The sequence below is a fragment of the Talpa europaea genome (assembly GCF_964194135.1).
Source record: "Talpa europaea genome assembly, chromosome: 2".
Lineage (NCBI taxonomy): Eukaryota > Metazoa > Chordata > Mammalia > Eulipotyphla > Talpidae > Talpa > Talpa europaea.
In genome coordinates this window covers 42,543,789-42,562,009 of record NC_140068.1, presented here as the reverse complement: position 1 = coordinate 42,562,009, position 18,221 = coordinate 42,543,789, and the positions used below count along the sequence as shown (strand labels likewise).

General features: G+C 39.1%; 1 protein-coding gene across 1 annotated transcript in view; it reads right to left on the bottom strand.

Annotated features, from left to right (window-relative positions):
• Positions 1-1,425: 1,425 nt before the first annotated feature.
• Positions 1,426-18,221, bottom strand: part of AK9 (adenylate kinase 9) — a gene marked incomplete at both ends in the record, with an annotated part of 89,463 nt that continues 72,667 nt past the window's right edge. Inside the window, 9 exons of the mRNA XM_084258357.1 lie at positions 1,426-1,628; positions 2,305-2,419; positions 3,274-3,376; positions 7,006-7,104; positions 7,327-7,496; positions 8,856-9,052; positions 12,237-12,457; positions 12,564-12,710; positions 14,525-14,726. Coding sequence (XP_084114483.1) covers positions 1,426-1,628; positions 2,305-2,419; positions 3,274-3,376; positions 7,006-7,104; positions 7,327-7,496; positions 8,856-9,052; positions 12,237-12,457; positions 12,564-12,710; positions 14,525-14,726 — 1,457 coding nt within the window. The remainder of the gene's footprint in view (positions 1,629-2,304; positions 2,420-3,273; positions 3,377-7,005; positions 7,105-7,326; positions 7,497-8,855; positions 9,053-12,236; positions 12,458-12,563; positions 12,711-14,524; positions 14,727-18,221) is intronic.

Below are 18,221 nucleotides of genomic sequence, written 5' to 3'. Positions count from 1 at the left end.
TAATAATATGCAAGAATAATTTCTAAACAAAGGGGTGATTTCAATAAGAAATTTTAGAATTATATATATTTTTCTTTCCCATTGCTGAAATGCTAATTCTGTCAGTGACAGATTGCTTGACCTAATTTGCTGGGAAAAAACAACTTGGTAACATTAATGGTGAGGGGTAAGTGCATGTGAGAGGGATGGTCACCGGCTCCAAAGAGATTTTCTTGAGAAACAATTTTTGTACTCTAAAGCATACACACATGCGCGTGCACACACACACACACAGTAACTGTGTGATGGTTGTATTGATTGACTTGATAAAAAGGTGAATATTTCATAAAATATACTATGTCAAATCACATTGTATATGTTTAAAATACATAATTTTGTCATTTATGTCTTAATAAAGCTGGAAAAAAGGAGCTAATTGACTCATTTTCAGAGATTAAGAAACATTCTCAGAGAAACTGAGATTTGCCTAGTTACACTCATTTTTGATTTTTGAAGAGTCACTCTTACTATTTCACATTTTAGTTTTTATGTTGCTGCTGAAAAATGGCTACTCTTATTTTAAAATCTCATTAAAATTTAATTTCATAAGTTTTCATCTAGCGTGTACTTCTTTTTTTGTCTTATACATTTATTGTGTGTGTGTACACTTTTATTTTTTAAAATATTGTTTTTTTATTTTTTACATCATTGTCCATCTTTAAACAATATTTGCTTCCCCCCACCCACTCAGGTGTGGTCCCCACAGAGTTCCCTTCACCAATGAACCTGTGCACCATCACCTCAGTCCCCTGTGCTCCTCCCTCCCTCCCTCTGATCCCTCTCCCGCCTCCTCCCCTGCAGGATGTCTCTGATTTATAATTGTCTGGCTTACTTTAATACTCAAGAAAAACAGGCAACCATTTAAGTTATGTCAAAATTCATTTATTTTGTGGGGAAAATAATGAAGTGTCTTACATTTAAAAGTTTGCTAACAACTCCTATATGAAAAGTATAATCAATATTTCTGTTTATTTACATCACCATTAACTTTCTTTCTTGAAGCTTTCTAACAATAAATGGGTAGCTTTCTTGAGCAGAAACTGACTTTTCTACTGAAAATGTTAAAGAGGAAAAGGAACAATAGCTTCATTACATACATTAAGTTATATATTCTAAATGGAGTTCTAAATGGAATAACTATTTTGTTAAAGTATCAAAGATCAGGCTATGAGGAACAAACTTTAAAATGATGTTAAATGTGTGCTTATGAAAGAGCACGCCTTCCTGCCTGGCAGGGCTTTGAGTCTGTTTGAAGGCTGGCAGACTCAAAATGAAGTGCTACTTCATTCAGGAGGGAAAAACACATCAGAGGGGATCAGATCTTCAATCTACTTCCTTTTATCCCTTTCAGATAACTTGAGATTCTGGTTGCAGTTACCAAGCAAGCTATTCATTAGCTGGGTCTATATTTCTGAGAGAGACAAAGGTCTGTAATTTATGATCAAAGTCAATGGCTCTAAACTGAGGTTCCTTGTATTTTTTAGTCATCTTGGCACTCAGGTAAGTGATGAGTTCACATCTCTCTAAAAACAGCTCCATCTTCTTCTTGTACTTTTTTCTTGAATATTCAGAACCTTTGGGATTAAAGGCTGTAGAAAATTTCACAGAACTGTGAATATTTTCTGTTCGGTTAGTGAATGATAAATTAAAGACAATGTGTGAGTTGTAAGGCTATAGCTGAGAAGACATCCAAACCCCAAATAAGCTTTGGGGATTATTCTATTTTATATCATAATCACTTCTGTACCTTCCTCTGTGGCATGAATTACTGAGAGCTGACGGTATTACTCATAGTTCCTGCTTTAAGAATTAGAAAACCAGGGCCTCCCCGGTGGCGCAGCGGTTGAACGCTGGGCTGCGAATCTGGCCGCAGGCTCTGCGGCGCCGGCTCTGCGGCGCCGGTTCGATCCCGGGCAGACCTCTCCTGCAGCCCGCTGCTCCCCTCAGCAGGGTACTTTGGTCCTTCTGCCTGCTCTGCTCCCCACTCTGGCTCTGGTGAATTCTCTCACCCTCCCGCGCTTCTGACTGTATCTGCCTGCTCTGCTCCCCACTCTGGCTCTGGTGAATTCTCTCACCCTCCCGCGCTTCTGACTGTACCCCGTGCTTGTATAAATGAATGAATGAATGAATACATAAATAAATAAATAAATCTTAAAAAAAAAATAGAAAACCAGTTTTGGATTTTCATTAAAATCTCTCTCTCTCTCTCTCACTCTTTCTCTCACCCTACCCCCCACCCCCAGCATATCATTAAAAAGGACATACCTTTTAGATGAAATGCTATAAATAGTAGCACAGATCTTCTTACACTTAAGAAAGGGAATTTGGGCTTTATGCTTCCTGCTGCATTCATTGCTTTAATCAGAGAAGTTGCGATACCCTGCAGGTAGGAAACAACTTCAGTTTGAGTTTGGTCTCTTTTCTTCTTAGCAAATAGATAAAGTGGCTATTCTTCACCTCAAATAGCCTCCAGTGGTTGTGTTTATAAAGGTGGTTAGGTGACCACTTAGCCAACAGCTAACAATAAGTTGACCTTTGAACAATGTAGAGATTAGGGGTACCAATCCCCACCCCATCCCCAGTGGAAATTCTTCATACAGTGTTTGACTCCCCCAAAACTTAAGGTCCCAAAGTTCATGCAAATAAGTGACTGGTGTGAGTTTTATTATTTTGTAAAAGTACTATATTTAGATAAATAAAAAGACTTGAGTAGATGGCTTCATCTGGACTTTGAGAAAAATCTGGGTTTGGCGGGTCAGTTTAAAGGAACTGTAATTTAGCAATCCCAGCGATGAATAAATATCTCAGAGGTAGAAACTGCACAATTCAAACTAAAAAAAGTGTTACAGACACTGAAATTCAAAATTAGGGCCAAACTACATATCCGATATAAATGATTGTATGACAATCTATTTTCTCTTCACTTTAGTGTAGATATTTGGGGATTAGCAATGGAAGCATGGACTTTTTTCTCACATTTTATTTCAGACACATAAAAAATAGGTTATGATTGAATTTACAGCTTCAAATTAAGAAAAAAAAATCTCTGCCTTGAATTTTATTGATACCAAAATAAGAAAAAAAAATTATTGTTAAGGAAAAATTGTACTGTTCTTATACACACACACACACACTCTCTCTCACACACACAAATACATACAATATCATGTATCCCAGAATCTGTTTATTTTTTGGGGAAAATTGTAAAGTGTCTCATGTTCATGAATCACTAACCTGCTCCAGATACCCAGGCAAAGGAAGACTAGTAAGAGGTACTGGTTTCTTTAATGGAGGAAGTTTATGTGGAAGCTTCTGGTCCCAGTATTTCAGCGGAAATCTAAGAACACAAAGTTCGTTTGATAGATGTTCTCAAAAAATACTCACTGTATATCTATGGGAATGTAGATATAAAGCGGTAATTAAAAGGTGGTGATCATAAGGTAACTTATAGGAATATTGATCTAAGCTGTTCACCTGGGACTCTTAAAAAAAGAACAAAATTAAACAAATAAATCAATCAAATAAAACAAGATGAAAATAAACTCTTGGATTATGAGAACCAAATGGTGGTTGCCAGAATGAAAAGGGGGTGGGGAGGTAGGCAAATAGAGTAAGAGGGTCAATAGTGTGGCGGTAGATGGAAAACTAAACTTTTGGTTGAGATCATAACATAGTATGTGCAGATGTGAACTACTGATATAATGCTGTATATCTGGAACATACATAATGTTATAAACCAATGCTAGTGTTACAGGGCAGGGAGAGGGGCAGCCCAAACCCCACAAACCTGCCTATTTTAAATGGGTTCTGCCATCTCCCTCATCAACACAAAACATATGAGATTTTAATGGGAAGGAACTTTAATACAAGTAGGAAACAATACAGGAAAGGCAAAGAATCTAGTTTCTAAATCAAGCACCCAAAGTTACCCATCCCCTCGTGGGTAAAACTCCATCCAAATGGGATTGGCCCAGAGCAAGGCCCCAAAGCCTGCCACAATTCTAAAGCCCCTTCCAGTGGGGACCCACAGAAAAGGGTCAGAAACAACCAGACAAGACCAGAAGGAAAAGAGCAAAATCAAATTCAAGATAAATGCTGCCATGGTCACCTCCCCACGGGTCTCACCCACATCTGTGTCACCCAGTCCACGACCAAAAGACAAGCGCAGTTTCTTCACGTGTCTCTAGGCTCCATGTGCCTCCTCCAGGTCTCCTTCTGGCTCTGCATCCTGCTTCCTTCCTTCCTCAGTCTCCTCTGCAGCTTCTTCTCTCCCTGCTCAGCTCCACCCTCCATTAGGGTGGGGCAGGGAACCTGGAACCTCCCCCTTTCCTGGGGACCACCCTATTACAATTTTTCCTACCGGAGAAGGTGATATAAGTGGAAAGACTGGGGCTCCTAAAAATTCATAGCCATCTATTTCACCTGGCTCTCTAGCCAGGCTTAGCTATTCTCAGTTCAATTTTTTTCACATTGATTATATAAAACTTCACTATTCTTCTCAAATTGCTAATTCTCCCAAGTCACCCCTTACACAGATGCTATGATACACAAAAAGAAGCCATCACAATGGAATGTCCTCACTGCTCATCACAAGCAGAGGCACACACATGCTTCTCTTTCCATGGCTGACCTTACTTCCCACCCACGATCAGTCCCTACCCATACTTAGACCCCTGCTACCCACTCTTTCCAGAGAGGGCATCTTCTTTTAAAAGATTTATTTTTATTTGTGCATACAAAAACTGGGGTGTAGGCCAGAGGTGCAGGGGTAGGCACGAGAGGATTCACCAGAGACAGAGTGAGGAGCAGAACAGGCGGATCTACTGAAATACACTGCTGAGGGAAGCAGCAGGCAAGACAGAGAGGTCTGCTGCATCATGTGGGTTAGCTCCCTGGCCTGGAATCGTGCTGCAATAGCTTCATAGTGCTGTGACATAACCCTTTGTACCACCAGGGAGGCCCAGAGAGAGACCCTTACTCCCCAATTTCTCTCTTTTCTGTCTCTCTGGAATCATGTTTTTTAACCGAATCTTTCCCAGGCATTTAAATATGCTCATACCTCCCCCACTGGAAAAAAAAATGAAAGACCACTTCATTCCTTCAATCCTATATCACTTCCAGCAACTAACGTCTCTTCTATTTTTACAGTTAAACTTCCTTAAACAGTGCGTGTCTCTAGTGATGACAAACTACTACACAAACTACTACAGAGATGATTTGATCCACATATTTAAAATTTTTTTGTATCAGTCAAAAGTGGCTTAAAAGTCAGGATAGGGCCCTCCCTGGTGGCACAGGGAAAATTAAGGACAGTGCTATCAAGCTATCACCAGCCCCTGCAGCACGAGTTCAATCCCTGGCGAGGGAGCTACCCACATGGCACAGCAGACCTCTCCTGTCTAACCTGCTGCTCCCCTCAGCAGTGTATTTCAGTCAGTCTACCTGTTCTGTTCCCCACTCTGTCTCTGGTGAATCCTCTCAACCCTGCACCTCTGGCCTGGACCCCAATTCTTGAACACATAAATAAATAAATCTTAAAAAAAAAAAAAAGCCAGGATAACTTCTTGTGAACAACAGGATTGTCTGGTTGTGACTGCCTCGCTGCTGCTCCTTCATCTGGGGCAAGGGTGATCCAGTTTACAGTAGTTTCCCCTTGTTTCATATCCAGTAGTTTCCCTCAAGCATTTCATTCCCTTTGTCACAAAGGACCTGTGCAACCTCTGGGCTAATTATGGCAAGGTCTTACATTCACCTCATATCTACACCTCTGCACTCTGTAATTGCTTCCATCACCTCACTCTACTGAAACAAACCATTCTTGCCACAATCACCAATGAGCTGAGCTAAATCTGACATGCTTTTCAAATCTTGTCTTGCTTGACCTCTAAGCAGCATGTAAGCCTGTTGGTCAGGCCCTCCTAGACTCTCTCCTTCTCCCCTCTTTACTCTTTTTTCACTTAAGTGGAATTCTTCTTTTTCACTCTCCTGTGTAAGCTCTCCTGTCATTTTTGTGTTGGTCTTTCCCAGGACTGGTCCTCAGCCTGTAGCTTTACCCACACCGCTCTTCATGTGCGATCTCAAACATGCTATCTCATTTGAACAGAATTCTTGTAGCTGGTGTTCCTGCCTCCAGCCCATCATCAACACTCTAGCAATGGTCTCTCTCTGAAGAAAATTTGATTATAACATCCAAAAGAAGTCAGTGTCTTCATACTGCTTTTCAGATCAAGTTGAAATGTTATGGTGACTGTAACTGACGATCCATATGCTCACCATATCTACTTCTTTTGGCCCTTTCTATCTCCACAGTATATTAGAGCCAGTGGAATTTCTTACAATCCTGTGATACCTTGGTCTGGGTTCCCTTTTAAGGCCCTCTTTCCCTTCATGTAGTTAATTCCTAATTCTCCTTTAGATCTTCTCTAACAGGAAATTCAGACTGTTGACCCCTCTCTCAGAACTCTGGGCATTTTCCCACCCTAAAGCCCTCACATCCTGTTGTTATCAGGTTCCAAAAGTCTGTCTTAACCTGAAGTTATAGACTCATCATCAGATGAGTATGTATGTATATATGTGTATGTATGCATATTTGTGTGTGTGTGTGTATACACATATCTATTTCCTAGTGTGGCAGATTGAACAAAAAAAATTCAGTAAATATTTATGACAGTGGGTTTTCCCTGGTGGTGCAGGCAGTTGATCGCCGCACAGTGAAGCTGTCCACAGCCTCTGCAGCGCGGGTTCAATTCCTGCTGGCCGGAGAGAATCCCACAGGGCGCAGCAGACCTCTCCTGTCTCGCCCGCTGCTCCCCTCAGCGGTGTATTTCGTCAGTCTGCCTGTTCTGTTCCCCACTCTGTCTCTGGTGAATCCTCTCACCCTCCTTCACATCTGGCCTGTACCCCAGTTCTTGTATAAATAAATAAATAAATCTTTAAAAAAATATTTATGACAGTGAAAGGTCTCACCTCAAAAATTTCTCGAGTTTTTCTCTACTTTCACAAATATATATATGATCACGATATTCTAAAGCATAGTTAATGTTTCCAGGTACTAGGGCTTCATATCTGAAATACAAAAAAAAAATTCTATTGTATAATTCATATGTAGTACTATTAAATAAAATGCCAACAATGTTCTATTTTTCTACCTATGCAAATTAAGGAATAAATAGAACATTTTCCAATTAAATATTAGTGACCTTTTAACTAAAAGGTTAGAGATCTTCTATGAACCACTTATTCTGAGTAGGGATTCCACCTTGTACTTCCCCCAGGGCAAGGACTTGCCTTTGTTTTCCATCCTGGTAGGTCACAGGACAGTAGCCCTGGAGCTCAGCACACTTAGGGAATCGACTCTTCAGCTCTGACAGTGTCAGCTTTTTGGGCATCATGTTGGCAGATGGGAGTGGATGAGGGGCTAATGGAGGCACATATAATTCTGGGTTCTCCAAAAATTTCTAAAAAAAGGATTTTAAAAAAGGATCAAATAAGGATTACAGCAGCAAAATCATTTAAAAAAAGGAAGACTATGTCAATCAAAAATCTACTGAGGCTCTCCTGCTACACCCCCCATTTCCAGTATCAAGGTTGGCCTTGTGATGCATCTGAGAGCTGCTCTTCTCACTACAGTAACTGCTCCCCTGGTTGGCAGTTCATTTATTCAAAAGTGATCACATCTAAGGTCTCTCTCCTAATCTCAGTCACTCATCCATTCATACAAAAATATTTGTTGAGCTCCTACTACATGCCAGGCGCTGGAGAGTGTACCATCACCTGCCTGCCTGTTTTCCTGTCCAATAGGGTCATTAACTAGTTGGGTGCCCTTTGCAGATGAGTTAACATCTCCAGCTTCAGTTATCACTCTGTAAAATGGAAAGGACAGATGATTTCTGTATCTTCCAGTTTTAAAATTCTGTGATTACCATTTAAATTAGCAGGAAGAAATAAATGTCTCCTTAATAATGTCATCAAAAACTTCTGTTTATTCAGAGGAAAATAAAATGTTCAGAGGCATCTGATTAGTTTCAACAACCTCTTTATATTATCAAATTATGGACATTATAATATCAGAATAAATCTGTATTCTGTTCCATTTAACAGGACTGTATAAGGTTTACAGGGATTGTAGATAGAACATTTTAAAATCACAGGGAGACACAAGTCATTTTTTGCTTCATTTCTACTAATTTTGACTTCAACTTCCTTTCTCAGCACCCTTGGACACCCATCTGTGGGCTGAGCCCCAATGCTCATCATCCCCTCTACTGGTAGAGCTCATTGTTGGGTCTTCCTACCTGTTGAACTAGCCCAAGTCAAGGACCTATCACTGACCCTGAATTTCTCTTTTGTGCCAAAATATGTCCTGAGGGGCCTCCCTGGTTGTGCAAGGGGTTAAATGTCAGCACTATGAAGCTATCGGCAGCCATTGCAGCGTGAGTTCAATCCCCAGCCATGGAGCTAAACCACATGGTGCATCAGACCTCCCCTCAGCAGTGTGTTTCAGTCAATCCACCTGTTCTGTTCCCCACTCTGTCTCTGATGAATCCTCTCACCCCCCTACACCTCTGGCCTGTACCTCAGTTCTTGTATACATAAATAAATCTTTAAAAACAAAACAAAACAAAACAAAATATGTCCTGGGAGGCAGCATCAGGACTGACTTCTGAATTGCTTCATTGGTTCCAGAGTCACATGCTCCAATAATGGGGCTGCTGACCCCAAGTTCCTGGGTACTCCTATCTGTGTCCACCCCTTCTGAATCAAGAGACAGGCATTTTCTTCTTCTAGCTAACCATTTTGACTTAGGAACAACTTACGTTCAGTTTTTCTTGAGAACTCATTTTATAATAGTGCCCTCTGAACTCAGCTGCAAATTCCAAGGACTCAGTTTCCGAGCAATCAATTAATTCATATGATTCTGCCAGGCTGACAGGGCAGAACTGTCCAAATTCACCCAGGCGAGAAGCAAGCTCTTCAGGTGTGATACATAACTTGTCAATGTGGGCAGCTTTTCCTGTAATCAACATATTAGCTATTATATGTCTTCATTCTTTTTAACAAGGATGTTAAAAATTAAAATAACTGAAATTACACAAATGCATACATATTGTAGGTTCCAAACAAGGGAGTGAAGAGTTTCTCTGACATCTTTCCATACTAATTTGTATGACTTACCTAATTATTTCTAATTGACATGTAGTATTCTAGTGTATAATGGTACTTACAGCCACCCAAGAGAAGGGAAGAAACATTTTCCCAATAGGTGTGCCCTAGAGATTGTATTTTAACAAGAGAGTAACATAATTTTTTCAATGGACTGGTTCAAGGATTTTCTCCCAATATTCCAAAGTAATATGGTATAGGGAATAAAGTTACTTTTTAAATACATTTAGCTATAAGAAGTAAATTTTGACACTAATCAATATGTTTTATTAATGGTCCCTTTCACCAGTGACAAGTTTTGCCTTTTTGTTGTTCTTATTATTATGTCTAACAAGGTCTTAGATTAATTATGAAATTATGAAGCAGAAAGTTATTGTTTGGTTTGTTTTGGGACAATGTAAATCTACTAAATTTCTCCTGAGGATAGAAATGATCTCATGTGAGGTGTATTGTTACAGATCTATAATCCCTTACCTGAGACTCTAGGGACTAGATTTTTTGGCTAATTCAAAATATTTTAGATTTTAGAATTACATCACACCCTCATAGAGTTTATGGCATCTATGACATTAAATTTGTCATCTATGACATAAATTTATCTAATGAAAGAGGATGATTTTTCCTTATTCACCAAGGTGTGTAAAGATGATAAATAGTCTAGTGTCTGCTCATTACAAATTTTGCCCTCCCCCAAATGACTTAAGAATAAACTTTTAGAGGTTTTCAGTAACACAAGTCAGAAGATGGACCTGGGCCTCCCTGGTGGTGCAAGGTGTTAAGCATCTCACTATGAAGCAATCCACAGCCTCTGCAGCATGAGTTTAATCCCAGGCAGGCCAAGGAGCAACCCACATGGCTCAGCAGACTTCTCCTGACTTGCCCACTGCTCCCCTCAGCAGTGTATTTCAGTCAGTCTGCCTGTTCTGCTCCCCACTCTGTCTCTGGTGAATCCTCTCACCCCCTGCATCTCTGGCCTGTACCCCAGGTCTTGTACGTATAAATAAATAAATCTTTTTTAAAAAAAGAAGATGAACCTTCCTCAATGACTGGGCATCAAGGTGGTACATTCCTCTGATACTAAATACCATACCCATCTCCCAAAAAGGCTGGGTCTAGACCTGAAAAGAGGATGGCTAAAGCCAAACTTGAAGAAGGTTCCACCATGCAATCCCACCACAGTTATGTTTTTAAATAGGGAGTAGGGAGGAAGAAGGAGCACACACAAAATAAAGCCATCTTTATTAACTGGCATTCCTTCAAGCAATTGTAATAAGTCAGACATTTAAAAAGCACTGGTTTCTTGGCTGTTGCCCTCCATTCACCTCTTGAAATAAAGAATCGTCAGTGTGGAATTAGCACCATTTCTAAAGGGTCTTTAGGATTTAATTTGGTAGAGCACAGGGTTTTCCAAATTGTAAAATCAAAGACTCGAGAGAATCAACCCAGGACTACAAATCCCATTGTTACTTCAGGGTCCCCCAAGGAAGGCCTCTATCCTTGAATACAGACTACATCATTAAGTTCCAGTCTTCGGGCCTCCCCTGGTGGCGCAGCGGTTGAGCGCTGGGCTGCGAAGCTGCCCGCGGCCTCTGCAGCGCCGGTTCGATTCCCGGCCACCCGGCGAGGGTCCCACATGGCGCGCAGGCCTCTCCTGCCGCCCGCTGCTCCCCTCAGCAGTGTACTTTGTCACTCTGCCTGTTCTGCTCTCCGCTCTGGCTCTGGTGAATTCTCTCACCCTCCTGCGCTTCTGACTGTACCCAGAATAAAATAAAATAAATAAATAATAAATAAATAAATAAATAAATCTTTAAAAAAAAAAAAAAAGTTCCAGTCTTCTCTGAAAAGTTCAGATCCTGGGTAAGATCTCCTGAATATCTTTGCATTCTATTTCCAGAATCAAGAGGAGGTTTCCTAAGGTAGCATTTAAGACAAAATGTCTGGGAACTTTACCAAATGTTGCCACACAAAATTCTTGTCACTTTACATCTTCAATTACTCTACTAATCTGAGCATAAGGCAGATCATGCCTCTGTTACTGTAGCATGTAGATCACTGGGGCTCACCAGGTGAATGGATCTAGCCTGGCTCCAGCAGTCTCTTACATGCCCATCTGGCGGTGGTCACTCCCTGAGTAATCTTCCCCCCCAGGTGTGGGCTGGCCAAGTAGCCTCCTTCTAAGGGACAGAACATAGCAAAAGTGATTGGATGTCACTTTCAAGACTAGGTTACTGTTACGGGTTGAGCTGTGTCTCCTCAAAGGATATGCTGAAGTTCTAATCCCCCAGCACATGAGGATATGACCTTAGTTGGAAATAGAGTCTAACAGACAAAAAGACAAACAAAGACATAATGTAATTGAAGATTTTCTTCAACATGTTGCTTCCTCATGCCTTAATATATTTTCTTCATGGTTTCCAAAGGTAAATAAAGTCATTAAATAGAAAACTGTCTGACACCCGCAGGTAAATTCTTTGGAGTTCTCACTCTTTTTAGAGAAAACAGATGAAGATAACTTTCCTTCTATTTTACATATTTTTGGAGAAAAAAATTTTATTTTTGGAGAAAAATAAAAAAATTATCAGAATATGTAATACATAATCCAACATTTCCTTTCATGGATCCCAAATATAGATGGAGACACTTTATGTTTAAGTTAAAAAATTTTAAATAAATTCAATATTTATAAAGCATAATGAGTGTGTCACTCCACAGGCCACTGCCCTCAGATCTACAATTTTTGAAACAAGCTTCTTACCTGGCATTCCAAACACTATAAACTGTCCTAGTGGGAGACCATGTGTAATCTAAAAACTAAGCTCACACAGGCATTCAATAAATGCTAGGTTGAGGAGCAACAGTCATTTATTAGAACAAATATACATGCCACTATAATTGGATAGTAGTATATACTTAAATACTGATTAAAATTGTGGGAACAAATGTTTAAATTGAATGATTTATGAAAACATGAATCAGGCATGAATAAACTTTAAATTGATATTTTATTCCATCCCAACAGTTCAATGTTTTCTTACCTGCTTTTATTCTTTCCAGATATTTCTGTATATAACTATTCACCATATGAATTTTCTTAATGACTTCATTCCATACCCACCATTTGCTGTGGAATCCATCAATCACATACCAGTTCTGATGCTGTTTTTCATAATATTGCCTAATTTCATCAACATTTTTGTTGTACCTTGAGTTCTTGACAGCTATAATCTGTGCACTGTTGTGTAATGGGTAAGGCAAACTGGAGAGAAAAAGAGAAGGGATGGAAAACAGCTCTTAGAACATACTGTTTTCACTAGATGACTAAAATTCACTTCTTTTACTACTGTTTTCATCACATACATTACCTTGGTCCCTTGTTTTTTTCCAGGAGCAGTCTTTTGAAAATCTCTTTGGAAGGCACATCCAACTCAAAGATGATCATTGGGATGATGGACCTGGCTTCCAAGATACTCACTTGAGGGTAAGTTACAGGGTATCCATCAATGACAGCACTAACAAGGAGAAAAGTGAAAATAAAAGCTCCAAATTTCTTTTCTCTCAAAGCTTCCCTCTTGTCTTTCAGAATCAGTAATTTTTTTTAGCAGTAGCCCCAAGCTAATCAGCAACTTGATTTCTGTTCTTTGTGATTCACCCTCTACTTAGAGATATTTTAAACTTCAGTCAGTTCAAGGGCGAGAAGAAGGGCAGCATATATATGAACACAGCTCTGAATTTGTACATTTAGCATCCCAAGGCAGGTCTTGGCAGAATTCAAGAGAGAACGCACATCATACCTTGAACACTATATTAGTATTCAATTGGTGCTGTTATTCTAAGCATGACAGCAGTGGAGAGTTTAGGCTTTAGAAGCAGACAGACTTATATTTGAAACTCAGTTTGACTTGATGTCTTTCTGAATTTCAGTTTTCAGGGGAAATTACGTTTAACATATAGAGTTGCCTTAAAGATTGTACATCAGGTATGTAAAGCAACTATAGTAGGACCTGGCACAATCAATAGTATTTTTGTAAGAGATTAAGCAAATATGGAAAAAAACGTGCTCTAAACTTGTTCTAAACTTTCACAGTAAAGTTCTATGAGGAGGCTGGGAGTCTCAAAAGGGAGATATAGAGTTATGAGAAGACTCCCAAGAGTCTTCATCATTTCATCAGGACCAGCATGCCTCTGGGCAGAAAGGATGGTGAATTGTGAGGGTGTCACTGTCAAACTGAGAGAAGTAAAAGCCATCTACAAATTCTGGGATGAGTGGCCCCCAAAGTCAGGAAGCTCACTCTGCGATGGGAGCAAGGTGGGCACATTGGCTGCTGGTTGGGCTAAGTCACAGGATACCCTACATCAATGCTTTCCAGCCAAGTCTCCAGGTACTAGCTTTAAGTGCCATGGCTGAGAGGGTTATAAATTAAGACAGCCAGAGAATGTATGGGGTGCCACTGTTGTTGTTTTAATTGGAGAGTAGTTTAACATCTCCATCTTGTGAAGTAAGGGTCACTTGAGTGGTCCTCAAGCTTAGAGAAATTCAGGGTGAGTGGAGAGTTCCAGTCTGGAACTAAAGCCTTTGTGACTCAGTCAAGGTTGCCTTAATTGAGATTGCTCTTCTGCAAAGCTGAACACCAGGAAGGAAGTAACTCAATTTGCTTAAATCCCAGACACTCTGGAATCTGCTCCCCTATAACTGAAGTTAGGAGAATTGTCCAGAGATTTGATTAAGGACCTGTGGCAGGGAAGGGCAGGGTAAATTACACCTATGAGTAAATTAGGGCGATTCTAGGTCAGTGAGTTGGACTCCAGAGCAGGACATTAGGTTTCACTCATTTTTATGACTTTGTGTGACCAGTGGTTGTACTGGGGTGGGGGATGGGAGTCAGGGAATGCTTGAGTAGAGTGTAAACTAAAGAAATAATTCAAACATGAGTGCTCCTGTCCAAATTTGACATTAAGGGAGAGGCACTGCTGCCTCTGGGAACAGTGCCAGCAGAGAGCTGGCTCAGTGAGCAGCCATATCTATTGGGCCAGTTCATTTGGTCCAATTATCACTTCTGGGCTGCAGAAGTCACACCAGCTTCCTTTTGGGCTATGTACATAAGCCTGGTGATTTTTAGACAACTCAGGGGTTGCTGGCTCTTTTGGCTTGTTGAGCGCTCAAGTCAAGTTTTAGTTGACAGAAAATTAAAATATGTGGTCACATAGATGCTCCAGTTTGAGAAGCAGGTCACACCTTTTACAAGAGCTTTAGAGCGTTAAAGTATTTTAAATGCCAGTGAGTAATTTCTTGAAAGATTTACCTCCTCTACCCCGGAGCACTTACCCTGCAGTATTGCATATATTTTCCATCAGAGATATTTCTAGGGCTTGAATAGCTAGTTCATCAGGTACTGTCATTCCTTTATAAAGATGCCACTTTAACATAATTGCCAGTTCTGTGTCTGGTTGGTTGTTTAATATATAACGCAAAGCGCCTCCTACTGACAAATGCTTTAAGCCACAATGACTTGCCAGTTTTTGGGCAACTGAAAAACATTAAAACTTATTCCATTTCATAAATTCATCAGTTAATCTTAGGTTTATATTCTAATTAATAACATCTAATTTTCACATTCCTCAAAGAAATTTTGAAAGTTAAAATCAGTATATTTTACTGAATTAATAATGTCAAAGGTCAATCATTATTAGTATTTCAGGTATGTGGCTGATGGATCTAATTAATAAAACAACTTAATGGGTTTTTAAAAAATAATTAAAACAATATTTAAGTGTTCTCATCCTTCTAGAAAAGCAGCAATATTTTTGAGAGCTTTACAAGGTATCTTATCTGTGCTAATAATGAGTATACTACTATTGGGTATTAAGTCCAAAATACCAATCTAGCAGTCCTGTGTCCCTAGATGGTAGGTAGTCTTTGCTCCTGTCTATCCATCTACTAACCCCATACCCAAGGTACCAATGAGTCCTCTAAGAAATAATTTTTAAAAACGATAATGGCATACCTGATACCTTAACAATAATTTATATCTTATGAGGCAATTTTTCTTTTGTGACCTTATTTGATATTTTCAACTGTTCCATCAGATGTGTAGAATTGGGGTTGAAATTCCAATTTTATAGGTGAGAGATATGAAGTCTACTGAAATGGAATGATTTGTCCAAGGTCATATTGGTAGTGTCATTGGTTGAAAGTGGACTTGCTTGGACCTCTGCTTTTCCTGAATTTGACTATAGGCAGTGGCTTCCAGTTAATAGTAAATGCGTGTGCTCTCTGTTGTGGCTGAGATACCCTGTTGAGCACTTTGTGGCGACTGAAGTAGGTAGAGGACACCAAAAGAGCCCATCTCATCCCATCAGAAATGCAGATTAACTGGCCACTGTTAAGATTACCCAAGGAAAGCCCCTGGGGTGTCACAGAGTTCTTAATCTCAGTTTTGCCACAGATGTCAGTTGGAATCAGAAAAAAAATTTAAAGTTTTTAAAATAATTAAGCTTTTACAATTTGACATTTTGTTTAAGAAATAAACTCTATTTCAACAAAGAAATGAGAAATCACATTATTTTGTCTAATTTTCACCTTTTGTTCAGGTTGTGGGATACTATTTTGAATGTCAATGTTCTTTCTTTGGGAAATACTATTTTTGTCAACATTTAGAATATGACTTTTAATAACTCTTTTGTCATATAAAGAAGTTTAAATAGGCAAAACAATCTTTAGATCTGACAAGCTGGAACACAAAGTTCCCTTTATTATTCCCAGTAATACATTAATCTTAGACCTCATTTCTTTCCTCCCTTCTCCATTCAGTCATTAAGTTCTATAGCCTTCCTTTGAAATAGCTCTTGTATCTCCTTTCTGCTATTCTCATTGCTACCAATCACTGTTCATGTTATTAACGTATCATCTTGAAATAATATAATCTGCCGATTATTGGACTATTTGTCTTTAGAAAAAAGCCACAGTCCAAAGTTATACAAACTTCAGCCATTACAGGAATATAGTTTACCAAATGCCTTCTTAAGCAAAGATTAATATAATGGAGTTTCACTATCTAAATTATTAATACAGTCAATTATATTTACAAAATCTGTTAATATAATTTTATGCCAATATAATCTTTGCATACTGTTACTTGATAATAGTAATTTTTTTGTATTATCTTTGTTAGGTTTTGATATGATGGCTATGCTAATTTAAAATGAATTTACTTTCTTTATATCTTTTTGATTACATGAATTATATTCCTTAATAAAAAAGAAATTGGAAATAAATTGGGAAACATAATTTTTTATCCCCTTCTCTGGAAAAGCTTACAAAAACACAAGAATTACCTCTTGAGTTTTTAACTTCTTGAAAGCGTGATATAATTTTCCTCAAAAATCATTTGATTCTGACAGATAACTTATAAGGGAAAACCAATCCGGTTAACTTCAGACTTCTCCGAAGAAACATTGTGGGCAAGAAGAGAATGGAGTAACATATTCAGCAAACTTCAAGACAGCAAATGCCAACCAAGAATACTTTACCCTGCAAAGCTCTCCTTCCTCTATGAAGAAAAAATATGGACCTTCTCAGGCAAACAGAAACTCCAGAAATTCATTACAACTAAACCCCCACTCCAACAAATTCTACAAGATGTCCTAAAGCCAAAACCAACAGAGGAATGAACAAGAAGAACAGAATAAAGCAAGGAATAAAATCACAAAAAAGACAAACAAAATGGCAAAAAATAGATGCCAACATATCAATATCAACTCTAAATGTAAATGGATTAAACTGATCAATAAAAAGACACAGAGTAGCAGGCTGGATTAAAAAACAAAATCCAACCTTCTGCTGTCTCCAGGAAACACATTTAACAACAAAAGATAAACTCAGACTGAAAGTAAAAGGTTGGAAAACAATCCTACAAGCAAATGGACCAAAAGAGAAGGCAGGAACTGCCATACTTATATCAGATGAAATAGACTTCAAATTAAAAAAGGTAAAAAGAGACATAGATGGACACTACATTATGATCAAGGGGACAATACATTAGGAAGATATAACACTCATCAACATATACTCACCAAATGAAGGGGCCCCAAAATACATTAGACAATTATTATCAGCTCTGAAAACAGATATTGAAGAAAACACATATATAGTGGGAGACTTCAACACCCCACTCTCACTAATGGACAGATCAACGAGACAAAAAATAAACAAAGACACTAGAGCCCTAAATAAAGACATAGAACTCATGGACTTAACATCTATAGGACACTGCACCCAAAAAATTTCTGAGTACACATTTTTCCCAAGTGTGCATGGATCATTCTCCAAAATCGATCACATACTGGGCCACCAGACAAACATCAACAGATACATGAAAATCAAAATCATTCTAACTATCTTCTCTGATCAAAAAGGCATCAAGCTAGAAATAAATCATGAAAAGAAAACAAGGAACCCTCCCACTTCATGGAGATTGAAATCCACACTACTGGAAGACCACTGGACTAATGAGGAAATCAAAGAAGAAATTAAAAAATACTTTGAGGGCCTCCCCTGGTGGCGCAGGCGGTTGAGCACAGCGCTGTGAAGCTGTCCACAGCCTCTGCAGTGCTGGTTCAATCCTGGCAGGCCGGCGAGGTTCCCACATGGTGCAGCAGACCTCTCCTGTCTCCCCTGCTGCTCCCCTCAGCAGTGTATTTCATCAGTCTACCTGTTCTGTTCCTTGCTCTGTCTCAGGTGAATCCTCTCGCCCTCCCACAAATCTGGCCTGTACCCGGGTTCTTGTATAAATAAATTAATAAATCTTTAAAAAAAATACTTTTGAGTTGAACGACAAGGAGGACACCACTTTCCAAAATGTATGGGATGCAGCAAAAGTGGTAATAAGAGAAAAATACATAGCAATACAGGCTCACATCAACAAACAAGAAAGAACTCAAAGAAACAACCTAATCTCACATCTCAAAAAGCTAGAAAAAGAACAACAAAAAAACCCTAAAGCCAGTAGAAGAAAAGAAATAAT